Genomic DNA, 21003 nt, shown 5'->3' on the forward strand with positions numbered 1-21003 from the left:
GCTGGGCCTCAGCCTCATCACCTGCAAATCTGGGGTTCAGGTCGGATAGACTTTAATGTTCTTTTGAGCACTAATGTTCCATGCATACATCTAATTTCATAAATTACTAACTTGTTTCATGACCTTGGACGGCTCACCTCACCTCCATGCATGGATAAAATAGGACTGTTAATAGTTATTGTAAATATTTCACTGGATGGCTCTGAAAACCAAGACAAAAAATACCATGTAAAAAGGGGCCTTGAAAATACTTAAGTATTACAGTGTCTACAGAATAAAAAAAGCAGGACAAGATATTAGTGTATACCCTAGAAACTAGCTGTATTAAATGAGTTAGCAATACGCCCTTTGTGACAACTCTTGGCACAGAGTAGATGCCCAATGACCATAAGCTATTATTGATATCACCTTGCTGATATTTCATGAGTGAAGAAGATTATGCTCCTCCAAACTATACACAGAGAAGGTATTCAAAAATGCAGTCACCAAGAAAATAACAACATGTCTTTGTTCCAAATAGTTTATTGCAAAAGTCGTTTCCCTAAAGTCTTTGCTTCTAGGTCGTGTCTCATATGTGCAATGATATGTTCAAGCAGGACTCCTCTTATCTTGGTTTGGGCTGTGACTCCAAGAAAACTGGTATCTACATTCCAATCTGAAAGCCCACAGTTAAAGTAGGACGAACAGTCTCGTGGCCCTTGGCTGGCCAAACCATCTCCAGACAATGAAAGAGGTTGGAGAGGCCAAAGGGATGGGACTTCAAGAGTGGATTTCTTTGGGCAGAGTTACACTGAGTTTCATGGGTGAGACCCAAACCTCAAATGAGCAAGTGTTCTCAATCAGGAATGATTGGCAATACCTGGAGACCTACTTGGTTGTCACAATTCGGTGTGGGATGCAGAGCCTACTGGAGTCTAATGGGTAGAGGCCAGGGATGCTGTTAAACAGCATACAGTGCCTGAGACCGACCCCTGCAACAAAGATTTCTCCAGCCAAATATTTCACTAGTGTCAAGACTGAGAAACTCTGCCCAATGCTTGGGGAACACCGTAGGCTGGTGTCTGACATGTATCTAAAATACCTAAGGGGTGAGAAAATGGCTGTTTGCTCTGATAGAGAGCACTGCAAAAGAACCATGTATCTAGTTGAATGGATAAAGGATGCCTGCATATGCCCTATAGACCAGACATGGACCAAGGAAAGAAGAGCCCACCTGGGATTATTTTAGAAGCTGTCCAAGACACTCAGCTAGAGGGGTGAGGTGATGCCACCAGAAAGGCACTGGAGTGCACCCCACATGTGTAGGCAGAGGAAGGGACCACCAGGAGAGATGCATCTGTCACAGGATCACTATGATGACAGCTCAGAGTGTAAGAGGGTCCCTGAAAATGCACAGAAGTGCTCCACGAGGGAAACATTAGCTTTAACACTGGTCAGGCCCCATGACAGGCTCAGGGCAGCTGTGAAGGTTATAGTAAAGCAGGACCCCTTACCTCTCCTTCTCCTGACCCCTGGCCTCTCTCCAAGCTGTACCAAACATAAATGGGCCAGAAACTACAGTTAGCATGCTAGAAGGAGGGTGTCTGAAGTATAAGAAGGGAAATACAAGAGCAGTCGAGCAGACCCCCTTCCCATGGCAGATAGTTAGCCCGCAAATGGCCCACGCCAGTGGAGAGGAGAAGACTTAACTTTAAATGCAGTATTGATATAGACATTTTAATTACTAAAATGATATGTGTTGAGGACTAAAAATGACTAGATACTTGCTTATTTTTAGCTAATAGAGCATTATTATTATCTCCGCCTAAAACATTCATCTGAAGGGCAGAAATAAAAAACAAGCTCCAAGAAAGGGTTTAAACAGGTGAAGAGGGAAAACAAAGTTGGTTTGGGATCACAGTCCAGCTCCCCCCACATGGAAGGCACTTGTGCTTTCATCCCGTTTAGTCCGTATCAGGTGAGGCACTTCGTGTGTTCACAACACGGAAGATGCACAGGCAGAGAACAAAGGACCACAAGCAATCACATCAATCTTTAAAGACCAAAGTTTGAAGGCCGCAAGATGAGCTGTGCATTCTACGAGAAGCCATCAAATAGAAATAAGGCATACAATGCACTCTATAAGCGCACCATTGCACTCTGTAAAACCTCCCTTTCTGCCAAGGTCACAGAAGGAAAACTCAACTGAAACAGACATGAGTTTAGCAGTGACACAGGGATGATGCACGCTCCGTTACCTGTCGGGGCCATGGTGTCGGCCTTCTTGCCCTCTCGGGTCCCCTTCCGGGCCCACACCTGGACCGTGTACTCCACGCCCGGCCTCAGGCCCGTCAGCACGGTGCTGCTCTGCTCCTTCCCCACCGGCACCTCCCCGGTGTCTCCATCGGCAGACGTGTAGCGCACCATATACCTGTCGATGACGGCCTGCACCGGGTCCCAGGAGACGGTGGCCGTGTTCTCTGTCACCCGGTCGGTCACCAGGTTTTGGGGGCTGTCAATGTCTTTAAGAGAGATGAAAGAAATGTAACATTTACCAACTCTCTGGTTCCAGAGAGGCCAGCACATACACAGACAAAATGATGATTTCAACAAATTTCAGAATCTGTTATGTGCCAGTGATTGGGATAGCTTAAGGGTTTAATTAAGCAAGTGGTCTGAAATTCCAAGAATGAGCTAATAGCATGTAAGGAGACGTAGGGTTTTCAGACAAAGCCAAAACAGTCTCAGCTCTATAAACTTTACCCACAAGTAGACTCTGGATTTTAAAAAAATTGGTCTTCATATACAAATTTCTCCATTACCCTGGGTTTATATAATACACTCTTTGAGTTCTGATTCCCTGTACCTGAAAGCAATTATACTTCAGTAAATCTCTGCAGTGGCTCTAATATTTTATTTGGGAATAAAAATATCCTGAAAGTAGGAGCTGTTAGTTCTTTCCATATAAAACATTATGCCTACAGCCAGAGCACCAGAAGACTTCAACTGATGGTCTTTGAGGTCTGGGCTGATAAAAAAAAAAAATAATCCTACTTGGGTAGGAATCTGTCTGGGTTTCAATACAGTTAAACTGGGTTGGAATCTGGGCACCGTTTCTTAGTTGCTGACTTTGGACAGACTCCAAATTTAAGTCTCCGTCTCCTCATCTCCACAAAGAAGGAAATACCAGTACCTACCTCACAGGTTATGACAAATCACAGATGAGATATTCACATGGAAAAATGCTTGAATATAAGCTCTTTGTTATTACAAGTGTCATTCGAGGCACGAAATTCCCCCCTTTCTCCTTGAAATGTGAACCTCTGAGTCAGAAATCCAAGTAGTTGGGTACATGATTAGCAATGCCTTTATGATCCTGTTTCAAAAACCACTTCCTCAAAATGGCTGAGCTTTCCGTAACAGCAAGTGCATCTCAAGCCCGTGCCCCATTGCTCGACAAGCATGGCCAGGCCAGCTGGACGGAGCACACAGCCAAGGAGACAACTTGCCTTGAGGAGCACAGACATACAAGGGGGAGTTTCGTTCTGGGATTCTGAGCTGGCTTTGATGCTGCAGCCCCATCCTTCATGACTCCCCTCTGTCCACCACCAACACCACTTAAGATTGTTAGGAGACTTGCATATTAAAAATAAGACACAACCAGCCCATCCTATCCTTACATCTTATGCCTTATGCTGCTCCCACCGCTAACACACTCCAGTGCCCCCCCCGCCAGCAGCTGAGGTGCTAACTCACACCACCGCCACCTGAAAGTGGGGAAGATTCTTCTCTATTCCAACTTCCACCATCTTAAAAAGACTGACCCACAGGCCTCCCTTTCACAACACTCAAAATCCCAGAAAACAGAAAGCCTTGTGTAATAGAAACCAGGAGTTGGCAATTTACAACGCATGGGCCAAATCTGACCCACTGCCTATTTTTATAAAGTTTCATTGAACACAGTCATACCAGTTCATTTACATACTTTCCATGGCTGTTTTCACATTTCAATGGCAGAGCTGAATAGTTGTATCAGAGCCGGCATGGTCCCCAAAGCTGAAAACATGGACTATCTGGCCCCTCACAGAAAGTCTGCTAGTTTAAACAAATCTAGATCTCACCCTCCTTACTGGCAACTTCTCCTTCCCCTGGAGGAGATAAGGCCCACCTGGACCCAGGAGGCTACATGCCATTAAACACTTCAAGGGCTAGGGGCACCTGGGTGGCTCAGTCCATTCAGCATACAATTCTTGGTTTCAGCTCAGTTCATGATCCCACAATTCATAGGTCTGGCCCCCCCCCCAGCCCCCACCGCTGCCAGCACAGAGCCTGCTTGGGATTCTCTCTCTCCCTCTCTCTGCCCCTCCTTCACTCACGCTGTCTCTGTTTCTCTCAACTTTAAACAAACAAACCAACAAATAAATAAATGAAAAGATAACCAAAAACTTCAAGATCTGTTTGCTGATTAGCATTTGCTATGGACTGAATATTTGTGCTCCCCTCCAACTCCCAGGTTGAAGCCCTAACCACCAATTTGCTGGTATTTGGAGGTAATTAGGTTTAGGTGAGGTCGTGGGGGTGGGTTCCCTATGGTGGCATCAGTGCCTCACAAGAAGAGACCTGAGTTTCTTCTCTCTGCCCTATAAAGGTGTAGGAAGAAGGTAGCCATTTATTAGCCAAGAAGAGGGTTCTCACCAGGAACTGAATCAGCCAGTGCCCAGATCATGGAGCTTTCCAGGCTCCAAGATTGTGAGAAAGAAGCCTCTTTTGTTTAAGCCCCCCAGTCTATGATATTCTGTTATAGCAGCCGGAGCAGACTAAGACACGTTCTAAGAAATAATCACTACTACCGCTCACGTAGCCCTTGCTATATGTCGGGCACTTACATGAATTCACTCATGCAACCCTCACAACAACTCTTTGATGTAAATACTCATATGCCCCATTTTACAGACAAGAATGTGAGGAACAGAGGTCAGCTGACTTGCCCAAAGTCCCTCAGCTACTAAATGGCAGAGCTGGGATTAAAACTTGGACAGTCGAGCTTCTGAATCCACATTCCTAACTAATTAATGGCTTCTCTGGGCACCTCTGTACTAAGTGACTGTCCAGAACGGAGCCCAGTGAATAAGTAAATCCTTTTCTAGGATTCCTGTCAAGTGTCTGCAACCTCAAGCAGCCTCCAGGATTAGACTGCTCTGGACTCGGGGACAGTACCAGCGGAGGGTTTAAACACAAAACAGGTGTGGGATACGCTCCCCTGCAGCCTCAGGACATCTGCAAACCCAAGCTGGGCCAAAGGCGGGCTATATTTCACAGCTGGGTGAAATATAGGGACCCGTATGGTTTCTGAAAGCTTAAAGGCAGAATTGGTACATTCGGTGACTGTTGACTCAGGATGCAAACCATTTCCATGGTCTGAAAGAGAGCTCCAGATTATAAGCAAAGTGCCTGTACAGCCACTGCAAACTTAGATAAGCATTCAAATTCACTGTCAGCCAAATGTTTTGAGTTTCAACGTCCAAAAAAATGAAAATTAGGAAGTGTTACTCTTCTCTGAGAGAGTTGCATATGGAATTCTAACCCAAATAAGTATGACCTTCTGTGTAACGTAAAAAGGCTGGTCTCTTTTGTTTGAAGTTAAAAGGGGAGAAATCATAATTGTGAAATTTGAAATTGCTTTTGCAACCCCCTTCCCCACCCCTGCAAGCAAAAGAGCTGATGCTAGGTGGGCATCGGACTCCTGATTCAAAAATCAACCTCCTCCCTGCTGTGAGGAAATCTGTTTAGGCTCCCGTTCCTCTGTTACCTGTGAGGGCCTTGGTGTCGGCCTTCTTGCTCTCCTGGCTGCCCCTCTCGGCCCACACGTAGACTCTGTACGCCTCTCCCGGCTTCAGGCCCGTCAGGACGGTGCTGCTCTGCTCCCTGGGCACCGCCATGTCCCTGGTGTCCCCATCAGCAGAGGTGTAGCGCACCACGTACTTGTCTACGACAGCCCGGACTGGGGTCCAGGAGACTACCGCTGTGTCTTCTGTCACTCGGTCAGTGACCACGTTGGTTGGGCTATCGATTTCTTCATAAAAATATACGAGAAAGAAAAATTAGAGAAGACGTTTGGCTGGCCAAAATCACAGGAGCTTCAAGATCTAGTTCATCCAGGTGACCGAGTTCCGTGGTCCATACAATGCAAGAGGGTCTCTCCATCATCTGTGACAGGTAGACAGCTGGCCTCTACTTGAACTGCAGGCTGAGAAAGGTCTCCCTGATGGACAAAACAATCCCTCCCATTTTGAGACCAATGAGCACGTTAGACAAGACTCCTGCAAATGTAGTCACAGGAAATGGAACTCCTTCAAGAGGCATATGGAATACACCTAATGCTTCTTCTGGGAGACCCTCAAGCAGGTGTTCAAGAATAGTAACCATTCTCCTTCCTAACTCTCCTCAAGTCAAAACAGCTTCACCTCTCCAATGTCTGTATTTGTAGTTTATTAACTTTTGTACCATTATATCATATCATGCCATACCATGTAATATCATATTATACTTTCAAATTACAGTTTCTAGACCTGGCACTTACATCTGGACATGCTTTCTTTCCCTTGATCAAAGAAAAATCCCCAAAACTCAGTCCATTCATTCAACAATTCACTGACCATCCGTTTCATGCCAGGGAATATAATGGCACTCAGGAGTCACCAATGAATAAAACAATCAGAAATCCCTGCCTATGCAAGGTTGATGTTCTAGAAGGACGAACCAAGAACAACATGCCCCTCCATGTCCTAGACACTGTTCCCTCAATAACATATCTTCAGCCCACAGCCTCAGAAAATCCCTACGCTTTTCAACACGTGTCCCTGCTGACCCAGGGGTTGTCAACATTGGGCACCTCCTCAGTATCACCTGCAGAGAGCTCATTTCAAGTCTCAGATATGCGCTGACATCTCTGCTGAAAAAACAAATAAGCAAGACTCCGCAGGTAATTCTGATGCACAGCCAAGGCTGAGAATCCCACATTGAGCCACATCTTCCCCATTTAAGATGCATATAAAATACATCTCCAATGTTTATTCTTGTTATATTTCACCTTATGGACTTCATTTATAATTTAGTCTTTCACTCAACATGCTGATTTTCCTTTCTAGCTTATCATTTACAAACCTAATAGGTAAGCATCTGAGTGCAGCATCCGTTCAAGGTCACTGATAAGGGCGCTGCACAGAACAAAGCTGACATTTGGTGCCAAGACCCCTCCCCACCTGCGGATCTATACCCTTTTGGGTAAAGACACATGAAACAGGTTCCTCCTCTCAGAAATTTAAGCAGCTTTCCTTCCTCCCCATCCTGCCCTGGTTCTCTTGGCCAAGGGTCCTCCAGCAGAGAAGTTCCGACTCTACAAAGCTGCATTTTTTTCACATCAACTAGGATCACCTTTCTTGAGCACAATAGCAGTGTCTTCTTTGTGTGCAAGGAAATGAAATATGTTCTGTCACCAGAGACAGTGCATATTTAATAAACCAACTGTCATCAATTGAGTGTATACTAAATGTAAGATGCTTTTCACACATTACCCTATCAAACCTCATACTAACAACTCAAGGTTGTATCAGATTCCCCATGTACTAATTTCGAACATTAATAATGGTTATCATTTTTAGAGCACTAACCATACATACCAGGCTCAGAGAGGTTAGATAACTTAGCTAAGGTCACTCAGCTAGTAAATGATAGTCACACATTCTACAAACGTTCCCTGAGTGCCTAGCTGGAGCTGGGAATTCAATTTAACTCAGTTATTCATTTTCTATTTTTTTAATTTTTTGTAATGTTTATTTATTTTTTGAGAGAGAGCACGAGCAGGGGAGGGCCAGAGAGAGACAGAGACACGGAGCTGTCAGCACAGAGCCAGACAAGGGGCTCGAACCCACAAACCTTGGGATCATGACCTGAGCCAAAGTCGGATGCTTAACTGACTGAGCCACCCAGGCGACCCGGTTTAACTCAGTTATAAATTAAAGTGAGCCTGCCTGGAGCCTGCTTCGGATTGTGTCCCCTGTCTCTCCGCCCCTCCCCTGCTCGCACTCTGTCTCTCAAAAATAAATAAACATTAAAAAAAATTTTTTTAAGTGTGCCCCTCCCCCACCAAAAGCTTAGTCAACGTGCTAACCCTCCGTACCTCAGCATGTGACCTTACTTGGAAATAGCGTCTTTCTAGAGATAATCAGGTCAAAATGAGGTCATTAGAGTGAGCCTAATCCAGTATGACTGGTGTCCTTATGAAAGGGGGAGTTTGGACACACACACACACACACACACACACAGGGAAGATGATATGAAGAAGCCCACCATGTGCCTAGAACGCCGCATCTATAAGTCACAGATTGACAAGGATTGCCAACAAACAACTGAAGCTAGAGGGGTGAGGAAGGACTCTCCCCTACAGCTTTCCAAGAGAGAGCGGAGCCCTGCAGGCACCTTGATCTCAGACTTCATAGCCTCCACAGCAGGGAGACAATAAATTTCTATTGTTTTAAACCACCCGGTCTTTGGTATTTTGCTACGGCGGCCCTAGGATACGAATACCATTGACCCCTGAACAATGCAGGAATCAGGCACCTCAATTCTCTTCTGCTCAGTCAAAAATCCACGTGTAACTTTTGACTCACGAAAAACTTAATAGCCTGCTGTTGACCAGAAGCCTTACTGATAACACGAACATTCAAGTAACACATATTTTGTATGTTGTATCATATACTGTATTCTTCCAATGATACCTACTTTCCCTTAATTTTTTCAGGATTTCTAGGCTATATTTCTAAACTTTGTCTGAGTTTTTCCAAAGTGTCACGAATCTCAAAAAACTTTTCCAGTATATTTATTGAAAAAAAGCTGCACATAAGTGGACTGGTGCAGTTCAAATCCATGTTAAGGGCCAACTGTCTAAGCAATGAACAGAATAAAGACTCTGCTATGGAACTTACATTTTCCTCAAGGAGACAGACGATAAACAAGATGTGATAGTATTAGGAAGCCCAATGAGGCAAGATATAGGGTTAGAAAATGCCGAGCAAAAGCGGTTTGTGAGTTTAGACAGGGAGGTCAGGAAAGAGCCATCTCACTGGGAAGGTAACATTTGAACAAAGACCTAAACGAAATGAGGCAGTGGGCACGTACTCTCTGGGCACCTCATTCCACACAGAAGGAGCAAGTCCAAAGGCCCTGCTCCACATAGCCAGGGAAAAGCAACAGGACAGAGTCAGTGAGGAGCTGAGTGGCTGGAGGTGAGTCCAGGGAGGTAAGGGGCAAGTGGACCGTGGATGGCATCCAAGGCCACTATAATGACTGTGGCTTTTGCACTGAATGAGGTAAGAAGCCCCTGGGGGTTTTGCACAGAAGAATGGCATGATCTGACCTAAATTATCAAAGGGTCCCTCTGGCTGCCAGAGAGAGTACAGGCTATAGTAGGTCAAGAGTAGAGGTCACCTGGGAGGCTGTCCCAACTGTGCGAGAGAAGACAGGAATGTGAACCAGTGTGGCAGGGATGAAGTCACGAGAAAGGCTGCACTCGGGAGATTTCAAATGTAAACCTGTCAGAATCTGCCGATGGGGCTGATGTGGGATACAAATCCACCCTTCCATCCATCCATGTTGATTTGAGACCCGAGCGATTTGTAGAATGGGGTGACCATTTACAGAGATGGACAGATCTGAGGGAGGGCAGGATTTTCAGGAGAGGGCGGGGAGAATGGGACCAGGAATCTGCACCTGGACACTTTAAGTGGGAGAGCCCAGCTGTGAACCATTCCTATCTGCCGAAGACCCTGCCTGATACCACTGTGTCTCAGCAGCACTATCATCAGCCTTTCCTCATGGAAATAATCACAATAAATAAATAGCATCAAGTGTGATCTGAAAGGTTCCTGCCATCTGAATCCATACGCAGCAGGGGACTGGAGCTTGCAGTGACAGCTGGAAACAGTCTCCTACGGTTCCTCTTGGGAGACTGGCTGGGCAGACGTCACGGCAGAGGGCGGTGAAGTCAGGAGCAGACAGTGACAGGGTCTTGTCCCGGGCCTCTGCAGACTTGAGCAGGTTCTAAGAGGATGCTCAAGGGAAAGTGAGCACAAGAGAGAGAACTCGGTCCCCACCCTGGTGTGCAAAGCATGATTCTGCACATGACAGGGAAGGAGTGAAAAGAGCCTCCGAAGGTGACCCCTCCATCTGGGAAAATCTTGGTAGGTCGACCTTTCACTTGCATGTGTTAGAATAACGGGGAGCCCCATTTTGGGGTTGCCTGGGTGGCTTAGTCAGTTAGGCATCCGACTTCGGCTCAGGTCATGATCTCACAGTTTGTGAGTTCGAGCCCCAAGTCGGGCTCTGTGCTGACAGCACAGAGCCTGGAGCCTGCTTGGGATTCTGTGTCTCCCTCCCTCTGCCCCTCCCCTGCTTGTGCTCTCTCTCTCAAAAATAAACATAAAAAGTTTAATAAAAAATAAAAATAAAAATAAAAATGGGGAGCCCCACTCCAGAAGATCTACTCTACAAAACTGAGTATACAGAAGAAGCTAATTAAGAGCTCTAGGCTCAGCAGGAAAGTTTATTCCACTTGGGGTAGGGCATGGCGTGCTCAGTCTCTGCTCAAACACCAACCTCACATGTCCCTGCTCCAGCCCACGGCAACGGGCATTAGCACTGACTCAGGAATGGGGACATTTAGAATGGAAAGTGAGGACGGGGGAAAAGAGCTAGGACACCCTGACAGTCCTGCCTCTTAAAGTCCCTGGTCCTCATCCTCTCCAAAGTGACCCACATCTGCACAACTCAAGGTCCCAGCAGTGCCTCCCACCACCCCTCCCTGCCCCAGACCAGTGCTTGGCCCCAGAGATGCGGGACCCAGGACACAGGCGTATGCTTTGGGGGGTCAGGGCTGCCTTGTGCGTAGCCCTCTCAAGAGCCACCATGCCCATGTGAGTGTAACCAGCCTGGTGCATCTGGTTCCCTCAACAGTCCCGGGGCACTCAAGGAGTGGAGAAGAGCCAGGAAACGCATCTTGACTGTGAAGAGTACGAAGGTGGGAAAGAAAAGCAGAATCGTCCCGTGCCAGGGTCAGAGATGTAGCCCAGAGAGGAGATGTGACTTCTCCAAGGTCATGAAGCCAGCTAAGAAGACTGGCCAGCCTCAAACTCAGGACTCTGCCCTTTCTCTCGATCCCCTAACAACACCCTGAGTCAGAAGGAGGGGCTTCATGGGGCTGCTCCTCTATATGATAAATCTAAGGATGGGAACCAGATGCCACGACACAGAAGCAGGAGGACAGCCCTGGTGTTGGGACCCCGATGGGAGGCCACACTCCTGCTCCAGCTTAGCAGTACCAAAGCCTCCCTCTCTGCCAAGAAGGGATGTGAGGATCATAAGCAGTTTTTTCATGGAACAAAGTCCTCCAGCAGCTGCAGACGCTGGCTGAGTCATAGATGAGTCATGGTGGGAGCCTCAGTGAGGAGACTGGCTCTCCCACCCAGCCCCCAACTCCCTGCCCACCTACTGGATGCTAGCAGCCCTGATGGGACCTTTCTCAGGGTCGTGCAAGGTCAGAGAGATTTAAGACAAGACTGGGTAGACAGACTTTTAAGTTGCATGTGTTAGAATAAAGAGGAGCCCCACTCCAGAAGATCTAATCTACAAAACTAAGTATACAGAAGCAGCTAATTAAGAGCTCTAGGCACAGCAGGAAAGTTTATTCCACTTTATAATGAGATTCACCACCGGTTTGGGTAGGACATGGCTGTCCTCAGTCTGTGCTGGAACACCAACCTCATGTGTCCCTGCCCAGCCCATGGCCACAGGCATTAGGAACAGCTTTTTCCATTCACAATGGCTACTTCTGAATCATCCCTTTGGCATAGTGGAAAATGGCACTGCCAGAATCTAAAATCTATGGGCATATGAGCTTGGGGGCAAAGATGGGGGAAAGGGCCTACGCCCCTAGTTTGATAGTGAGTTCCTGGAAGGTGAGGCTTTCCTCCCGACTACCGTGGCCATGCGTCCCAGGATCTTGTTTTCTCAAGCCTCCCCTACTGCCTTCACTGTGGCAATAAAATTATTCCACAAGCATTACTTGTAGAGAATGTGCCACAGATGAATTCCTTTTCCTGCTCTCCTCTAGCTTTGCTTCTGGAAAGGTGGTGATTTGACCTCAAGCAAACCTAAGTTCAAATGCCATTCACTGGTTCACCCTGACTCTCCTAAATTCTGTAGTCTTCCATTTTCTCGCCTGTAAAATGGGAATAATAACGTTTACAATGCTATTATAAGGACTAAAGGTAATGTTTATCAAGCCCTGCAGCACCCAGAATAACAGTGGGTACTCAAATGACAAAAATCATTATTTTTCAGCCACCGGGTGTGCATGGGTGGCTGTGTGAGGCAGGAGCTCTGAATGTTGGCAGGAGTTCATCTTGAAACATGAAGGAATTTAAGAAGGCAAGTTTTAGGGCTGGGCCATTTCAAACAGAGCAGTGTGTTTGGAAAGCAGTAAAAAGTGAACAAAATCCTCAGTGAAGCAAAATTGTTATTTCATAGCATCATCAAAGGGAAAAGTTCGAAGAAAACTGTTAACACGTGAATATGCCAGGCTGTATGTTCCACTGCGCGTGGCAGCTTGTGAAATTACAACAAAGCAAGCAGTCCTTTGTTCCGTACCCACCATTGCAAAACGCATGCATCGGAGAAGTTATTAAGACTCATAATGATGTGAAAAAGAGGGACTTTAAACTTATTTAGTCTAACCTTTCATTTGACAGATGGAGAAACTGAGGACAAAGGGACAGCATCGCCTCCCAGTTAGTGGCCTGCTCGTCTTGTCATGTGACGTGAGGTGGCTGTGGAGGGTCCGGCAGAGAAGTCAGGGACACTCGCCGCTGAAGATGCTGGCCTGGCTGGTGTCTGCTACTCTGAAGTTGACCTGCTTCTGAAGCCTGGCCTTTGTGGGAGACGCTTCAGTGCACTCCGAGTGTCTTAACAGGGTGAGGATTTTCAATTGACCCCTTCCCTTTCGTGGATTAGTTCCACCGAGTGACTTGTTAAATGGAAAATACCTGAACTGTGTCATTTCCTCCCTGCGCACGGCTATGCTGTTCTTACATTCCAGGGTCTTCTTCTAGCTCATGAAATGCAAAACATTTTTTCCCCTTAAATTAATGAACAGTCTAGCCAGGTTTGAGAGTGTTTCCTGACCTCAGACATTATTGCCTCTTTTTTTTTTTTATGTTCATAGGGCACATGACACACATTTATTTGCTATCCAATAAAATATCCCATCCTGCGTTTAGAATATAATTGACAATAAAAACACTTCTTGAGTGTTCACATTCTAGTTGGGATAATATACTTGAAAGGTTAACCATCAATTCAAGGCCATGTGTGATTAAATGCTCCAAAAACTCAGAGGCAAAAATGGCTGCTATTTAATGTGGTCCTACAAGGCCTCAGTGGAGAGGCTAAGGTTGGAGCTGGGTCTGGAAGGATGAGTGATCTTATTGCTATGAGTCCCTGAAGGGCAAGGACCAGGACTTTCCAGCTGTGGAAGTATCTAAAGGGACCACATCTCTAGTGCCCAGCTCTACTCTGCAATTCGTGTTTGTTGAATCAACTGATGGCTTGTATTAACTGAATTCCCCACTGAATTAATGGATAGCTAGAGATAACCGTGGAGGGCTTCCTAGGCTGGGGTAACTACATGAACAAACCCATCATGATGTAGAGATAAGCTTTCTGTGTTAAGAAACCCCAAGAACAGTCCAGCAGCAAGAAGACTTCCCGTTCAGAAGTGGTAAGAACAACGACCCAGTTTGGTTGGGTCCCTTGAGGCCAAGATAGAAGGGTTTCTGCATTATCCTAAGGCAGTGAGGAGTCACAGAAAGTTTTCTAGTTAGGAGGTAAAAAGTATAAGGATTAACCAGAAACAATGGGTGAAAAGGTGAAAGTGGGATGCCCTTTAGTTTTGTGTCCACCCAAGAGGAACCCATCCTGGGTTCAAATCCCAGCTCTGTCATTTCTTAGCTGGGCGATCCTACACTTAGCTTCTCAGTTCTTGTGGTTTTTCATATGTGACTTAGAAACAATAATAGGACCTACCACATGGCCACAGGGAGAACTAAATGAGACAATTTTCCAGAAGTAATTGTTAGTATAATGCCTGATGCATCGTGGGCTCTCAAGTAATTCAGAGCTGACGAGAAAGCCCCTGGAAACAAGGACCTCCTTGCCATTTCCCAGCCCCTACAAGTTTTCCACGAGTCCACCATTCGGGCCAGCTCCACAGTCTGTACTGTGTAGTTCATAAATTAGGTTCTGTCTTCTCCTTCACAACTGGCCGACTAGAACTTTCACACTACTGATATGCAATCTGTTAGGCAACCGAAATAGCGAACTCAATTCTTGCACCATCTCACCAGCCCGACCAGCTCCTGCCAGGACTGCACTGAAAAGAACTAAAACACTTTTCAGGGAAGTCTCAGAATTCAAAAATCCCTTCTTGGCCAGCTTCAAGGATCAGCCTTCCCCAAGTGGCATTAGACTCCAGCTCACCGGTTCCCAACGTGGGCTGGCAGAACCACAGCTTTGCAGGAAACACACCATTTCATATGGACTCAAGCATCAGCTAAAAACTGAAAATTACGTGGACTATCTTGCATGTATGACTACAAGGATTGCAAATTCTTTTATGATTAATAAATCACAAACTTAGTGTCAAATGTTACTGATTTATAACGTTTGTCATTATCTGTTATCTCGATCCACAGATGCTAAATATACCACTACTCCCATGTGAGGGCCTTTAACATCTTTTGACATTTTTAAAAATATTTTTTAATGCTTATTTTTGAGAGAGAGAGAGAGAGCAGGGGAGGGACAGAGAGAGAGGGAGACACAGAATCCGAAGCAGGATCCAGGCTCGGAGCCCGATGAAGGGCTTGAACCCACAAACTGCGAGGTCATGACCTGAGCCGAAGTCGGACGCTTAACCGACTGAGCCACCCAGGCGCCCTTCTTTCGACATTTTAAAGCAGAGTGCATGAGTGTGATCATCAGGAAAAAACACAGGAATGACAAGAAAAAAATTTTAGAACAACTTTCTTCGGTAATACGGAGTCATGTGTCTAAGTCCAGGATAATGAATAAAATAACCCAGTGATTAAAGCTAATGAAATAAGCAGAAAGGCGTCAGAAATGGCCTTTCCCCTGGACTCCAAGATCCTGGGGGAGATTTTCAACAGTAAGAAACATTTCAAATAGAAGTGTTTACTTCCCTTCCCCTGCCCCACAAAATAGATGTCAGTACACAAAGAGACTCTCTCTACATCCCAGGGTTTTTATCCGGGGAGGAGTCAGCCAAGAAAAACATCAGGAAGAAAACCTGAGAAATGTTCACAGTGCCTCCAAATAGCTCCTACCTGTGCGGCCATTCAGGAGAATCGGCTTGCCCTCCAGTTCTCCTTTCATGGGGATGACAGTGATCCTATACTCTGTTCCGGGCTGTAGACCTGCAAACAAGCAGCCAGTGAGCGATGAGTTCCGGCTCCAGAACCTCGCCCCCAGCCCTGCTCTCCCCCAGGGTCTCTCTTGTGAGGGAGCTGAGGGGCTATGCTCCTCACCTGAAGGCTAATCTAAGGCAGAGAAAGGGCGGCAGGACCAGTGGGATACGAGGCGTCGTCGAAAGGCTTATGGGGGAGCAGGGGGCCAGAGCGGATGAGGGCCTGATGGAGCTCCTTCCTTGGGCCACCAAGCACAGATCTCCCAGTTTCATTTACAGCCCGAGTGTTTTTCTGCCCCCAGCAATCCTTTTCCCTCAAAAGTTTCTTTTCTAATTAGCCTCATTGTATTCCATTATTTTCTTCTTTGCTCTGCCTTTTGCTGTTGTTGTTGCTTGTTATTTCTCTGTAGCAGCAAATCTGAATGACTGTTGTTCACGGCACCGGCACCGATATCCAGACTGGGGCAAAGTGCAGACAAATAGTGGCACGTGTGATACACACCCACTGTTCTCCGCTCTACAAATGCTGGGAACCTCAAAGATGTCCTTTCAAGATGCAACTCACAGAGCGGACAGCAGAAGGAGGCCCCGGAGGAGAACTGAACCACAGCGCTAAGAAGCCTCAGGGCCCCCTCCCCTGCATAGGCCACTTCCAAGGGTATTCACACGGGTATTCATGATTGTGTGTTATTTTCCCTAAAGAGAGCCCTGAGAATTCTATAAGCTTCAGGAGCCACAAAACATGATCCAGCCCTGCAGGTCCCATTTCCTTAGCAACCACCAGATTTTCAGCACTCAGCAGATTCACTTCCTCAGTTGGGACAGGACACCCCCACCCAGGCCTCCCAGTATGACTCCCCATGCAACATGCCAAACAACCCAGTCTCTCTCTCTCATTCTCTCTCTCTCTCTCTCTCTCTCTCTCTCTCTCTCACACACACACACACACACACACACACACACACACACACACAGCTCTTCCAAAAGGAACATCTGTGCCACTATATCCACCCTGAGACACAGGCAGTTTTCAAGAGCACGTCGGGCCTATGATCTGTTGACCAGGTGCTCTGAGATTCCAGTCAGCTCTGGGATGCTGGAGCACAGTCTGCAGGCCTACAGAATGGGCTCACATCTCGTAGTTTCCAGGGTCAGAGTTCAAGTGATTCCTAGCGCCCCAGGACCCTCTGTGCACACTGTCCCCACCTTGGCATCCATGGCGAACATCTCACATGCCCAGGGTTGGCTCTTACCAGTGATGTCATATCGGCTCTTGGGGTCACCACTCCTGGGCACGGTGACCTCAGCCACCTCCTGCCCTGTCAGAGGGCCATACTGAAGCTTGTAGTAGTCCACCTCGGTCGGGGGGTTCTCCCACTCCACATCCAGGGAGCTCTCAGTCTCCTCTGTCACCCACGCGGTGCCAAGCACAGCCGGATCTAGGACAGGGGTCAAGGAAGGCAGGAGAAAGCAGTGAAGAGCAGAGGTCCAGCAGGTCTGTAACAGGCCATTGGCTACCAGGTCAGTGCCCTTTCTTGACACGTTGAGAACGTGCTTCAGCCCAGGACACAGTCCTTAACAGGTGTCTCAAGACTACCAAAGTAGCAAATAAACTATTGGTCCTCACATTATCCATGGAGGGAAGACTATCTTCTGGGAAAGCCTCCTGTCTCCCATCCCTTCCCATCAGATGCCAGGCTGCCCCCCTGCCCAAGCTGCTGTGGGCCAAGTCCTGGGCCACACCTCTCCAACCAGCCATCCAAACCTCCAGAACCTCCAGATCCCGGATCCAACCAGTCATCCAAACCACCAGGCCCTGGGGGCAGACTGCTCTGAATGAAACACCCCCTTTAGCAGAAGTGACTCAAGAATCACAGAAGGGTCCCTCAAAGACTGCACCCCAGCATGAGGCGCTCAGGCCCTCCCATGTAAAGTGTGGGAAACGCGTTTGAAATTTTAAAATTTTCTCGTCCTCTGTCTCCCAAATTATAGCTCCTTCCTCACCTCTCAGATTCTCCTATGAGGACTAACGCTAAGCCAAACTATATAGTAGTTTGGTGAACTTTAACTTGGTCCTTCTGAGGATCCTTCTTGCACTTTCTACCACAGTTTAGACCTGGTGCCCTCAGCTGACCAACCTGTCCAGCCTGCAAAGGAGAGTTATTGGGCCCATTTGTTCACAGCAAGTATTAATGGCTCAATGTTTCCCCCCTCCCCTAAGAAAACAATGGAATTATAATGATGAATACAAAAGAATGGATTCCTGGTGTGGCTCTAAGGGAAGAACTTTTGAGTGGTGGCTAGGGAGGGGACCCATTCTCTGGGAGCACTTTGCATTCCAAAGGCCGTATCCCAGGTGGATGTGGTCTGACCTGAAGTCTGGAACAGGGAAGACAAGCCCCTAGACTCCCCAGCTTGCCCTTCTCCCCGGTCACATGCCCACCTTCACCACCTTGGCGGTGCTCCCACCTAGGCCTACTGACCACTTGTCGAGGACATGGGACAGAGAATCTGTGCATCAGGAAGGGGGTGAACATGGTGTTCTCAAGGTCCCTCAGCTCTGAATGTTCCTGTTTCACTGTTATGAACAAAGAAGCTCACAGAACCTTTTCTCTGAAGAATTTCTTCCCACCTACTGGCTTCTACCTGCCAGCCTCCAGGCTCTTCCTTCGAAGGTGGGGATTCCTTGAGGGAACAGGTCAAGACGTGAGTAATGGAAGTGACTCAAGAATCACAGAAGGGTCCTACTCAGCTCACAAATGAAAAAGCGGAGACTTAATGAAAATATTCAAGATTATTTTGGGGATAAGTATCTCTCGGACTGAGGCTCCCCTGAGGAGCAAATAAGAATGGGTTTAACATGAATCAGATTAGACAGAAAGACAAGCTTCGCAGTTACAAGATTTTACAAGTCCCTAGAGCAGCAGCCAAGAGGGGTTACTAAGACTTTCAGAACAGATGTCTCTCCTCTTCATTGGGAAGCTTGGGGCACTGGCCTGTCTGAAGGCGGAGGCAGCCACAGACAAAAACGGGAGAAAGAGAAAAGCAGCCCAGCAGTGGGGGGCTGGCCTGGTTCTCACTGGGTTGGCTTAGGTGTGCTCCCATTGAACATAAATGGTTGCACAGAACATCAACATCAGACAAGCCACTGTGTGGCCATGACAGATCAAGACAAAACAGGACCATTCTGTGATCGTGTCTGAACACAGACAAAAATGTGAACAATGGTCCAAACCACAAAAACGACTAAATATTCTCTCTCCTGATATGAGTGACTACCCTTTCTTTATTGATGATGGCTTTAGCCTCCCTCTAGTCTGTTCTTTCTAGATAAGGTTCACTAAGTTACCATAGAATTAACTCCCCTTCCCGACAGCATGCAAGCCAAAGCAAACCCCTGCTGGCTTTGACTTCCCCCAAATCACCTAAATACAAGTCCCAATTGTATCCCAGTCCTTTCTAAAGCTCTTACAGAGAGGCTCACAGCCCCTGCAGTGAGCTGTCCCACCCCCAACAGTCAATAAACCCAACCTGCTCAACTCCAGAAGTGTTCCAAGGGGTCTATGGCTGGAGGGTGGTGACAAAAGCAATTGCAAATTGTGCTCCCAGGAGGACAGGTCCTTCATGGCCTTTTCCAACACAGAGCCATCCCTATCTCCACCGCCAAACAGGATAGGCAACTGAAATGTTTCTGCAGAGACATGTGCCCCAAACCCCATCCATCCAGGTCTTCCTGGATCTTTCCCCAGGAGTTTAGCAAAGGGTGGAGGCAGATGATTTTTATTAGCATCCAAAACACTACGCCTGGTACATAGTAGATGTTCAGTAAAACATGATGAGTGCATATATGGATCAGACTCACTCAAATAATAGGTTTCTCCAAGTCCTTGAAGATCTAAGAACTTTCACAAGAAAACAAGAAATTCTAAATAGTAAGCAGTGATGTCTGTCCTTCCAAACACTGTGGTAACATTAGGTGGTGTGCTGGAACCTCTGTCCCTCCAGATCCATCCTCTATCCTCCTGTCTCCCAGATTATGACCTCTATGAATTGTGTTAGTCAGATTCTCTTGCCCTCTGGATTCTAGTTAAGTTCAGCCAGTGAGTCACCAGGAGATCAGAGGGCAGGATAGAGAGTTCAGGCAACTGTTCTCCTCCCCTTCCCTCCCTCCCTTCCTTCTCCTTCTCTCCAGGTGGACTGCCTGCATCTCTACCCAAAGCACCTCCTCAGGCAGCCCTCTCCCACAGCTCTTTTTGGGTTCCAGTACCAACCTCCATCCCTGACCCTTCAGAATGAGGCGATCCCCACTGATGCCAGGCCTATGGTGTTTCGCCAGCCAAATCCTACCCAAGCCTCTTCGCTAGCTGTCTTCAATTACACTGTTTGTTCTCTCTCTTTCCTGCTAAGATAAATCTGATGCAGGGGGCTTCAGCAAATCTTCACCCATCCCAGCTTGAACTTGCTGAATGGCTTCAAAGGCTCAACGAGGGCTTGGGTGTGCAGATGTGCTCCTTGGCTGCTTGTGTGTGGTGCAGGGCAATCAGACCTTACTATTCTCAGGGGGGCAGAGAAGTGCCCTTGAGCCCCAACCCAGCAGGCTCTATCACTGCCTTGGAGGAGCAGAGAGAGGGGAGCAAGAACTGAGATTTTTCTCCAGAAACTAAGATTGCAGCAGCTATGCTTTTCAACCCCAAATCAGGGCAATGTTCTGAGTAGTTGAAGGGTATTTGCAGGGACAATGGAAGAAAGCATTTAAAATGGGGCCTTTCCTGGGAAACCTGGCCGCTTCCTCACCCGTGGTGGCAAGCAGATGCTGTGGGCGGCTGGAAACCTCCTTCTTCACGTTGCGCAGGGTAACCATGTACTTGGTGCCAGGCAGCAAACCAAGGATCTCATAGCTGTGCTGCTCCTTCGGCACTTGGATCTGCTTCCCAGAGAGCTCCTCTCCCAGGGGGTAGTAGCTGAGGAGGTAGTGGTCCACCTCGCTGGCCGGCTCCCAGCTCACCAGCAAGGAATCCTCTGTGCTCTTGAGCAGCTGCAAGCCCTGGGGGGCCACCACTGTATGCAGAACAGGAACAGGTGTGCAGAGGGTGAAGCAAGCGAGGGGAGGGGAGATGCATAGCCAGTGTGTATTCACTAAGCACCTACTATACACTTAACACCGTGGTGGCAGGTATGAGAGCACAAAGAAGCCGTGCTGAGCACCCCTCTGGACACCCCTCCCCACACACCCGCCGGAAGTTACGTGAGGGGGAGTTCACCCTGATCCGGTCATCAGCAGACACACACACACACACACACACACACACACACAGCACCATCAGATCACATAAGATCAGTGGTCCCGCAACCTAGAACTTATTAATGAATGCCCACCCCAGGGCCCCACTCCAGGCCCGCCGAATCAGACACGCAGGCCGAGCCAGCAATCTGTGTTTAATAAGCCCTCTGGGGGCTCTGGCGTGCGTGGGCTGGACTCCGAGTCCCCC

The 21003-nt window shown here is 47.5% G+C and overlaps 1 protein-coding gene across 2 annotated transcripts in view; it reads right to left on the reverse strand.

Moving 5' to 3' along the window:
- The window catches only part of TNN (tenascin N), a 54255-nt gene that overhangs the window by 30877 nt on the left and 2375 nt on the right, over positions 1-21003 (reverse strand). For both annotated transcript variants that reach the window (XM_053909253.1, XM_053909252.1), the window contains exons 3-7: positions 20309-20572; positions 16768-16953; positions 15435-15524; positions 5789-6052; positions 2238-2501 (exon numbers count right to left, since the gene is read on the reverse strand). In XM_053909253.1, coding sequence (XP_053765228.1) covers positions 2238-2501; positions 5789-6052; positions 15435-15524; positions 16768-16953; positions 20309-20572 — 1068 coding nt within the window. The remainder of the gene's footprint in view (positions 1-2237; positions 2502-5788; positions 6053-15434; positions 15525-16767; positions 16954-20308; positions 20573-21003) is intronic.

Source organism: Panthera pardus, unplaced genomic scaffold (assembly GCF_024362965.1).
Source record: "Panthera pardus isolate Hobbes unplaced genomic scaffold, ASM2436296v1 HiC_scaffold_21, whole genome shotgun sequence".
Taxonomy (NCBI): Eukaryota; Metazoa; Chordata; class Mammalia; order Carnivora; family Felidae; genus Panthera; species Panthera pardus.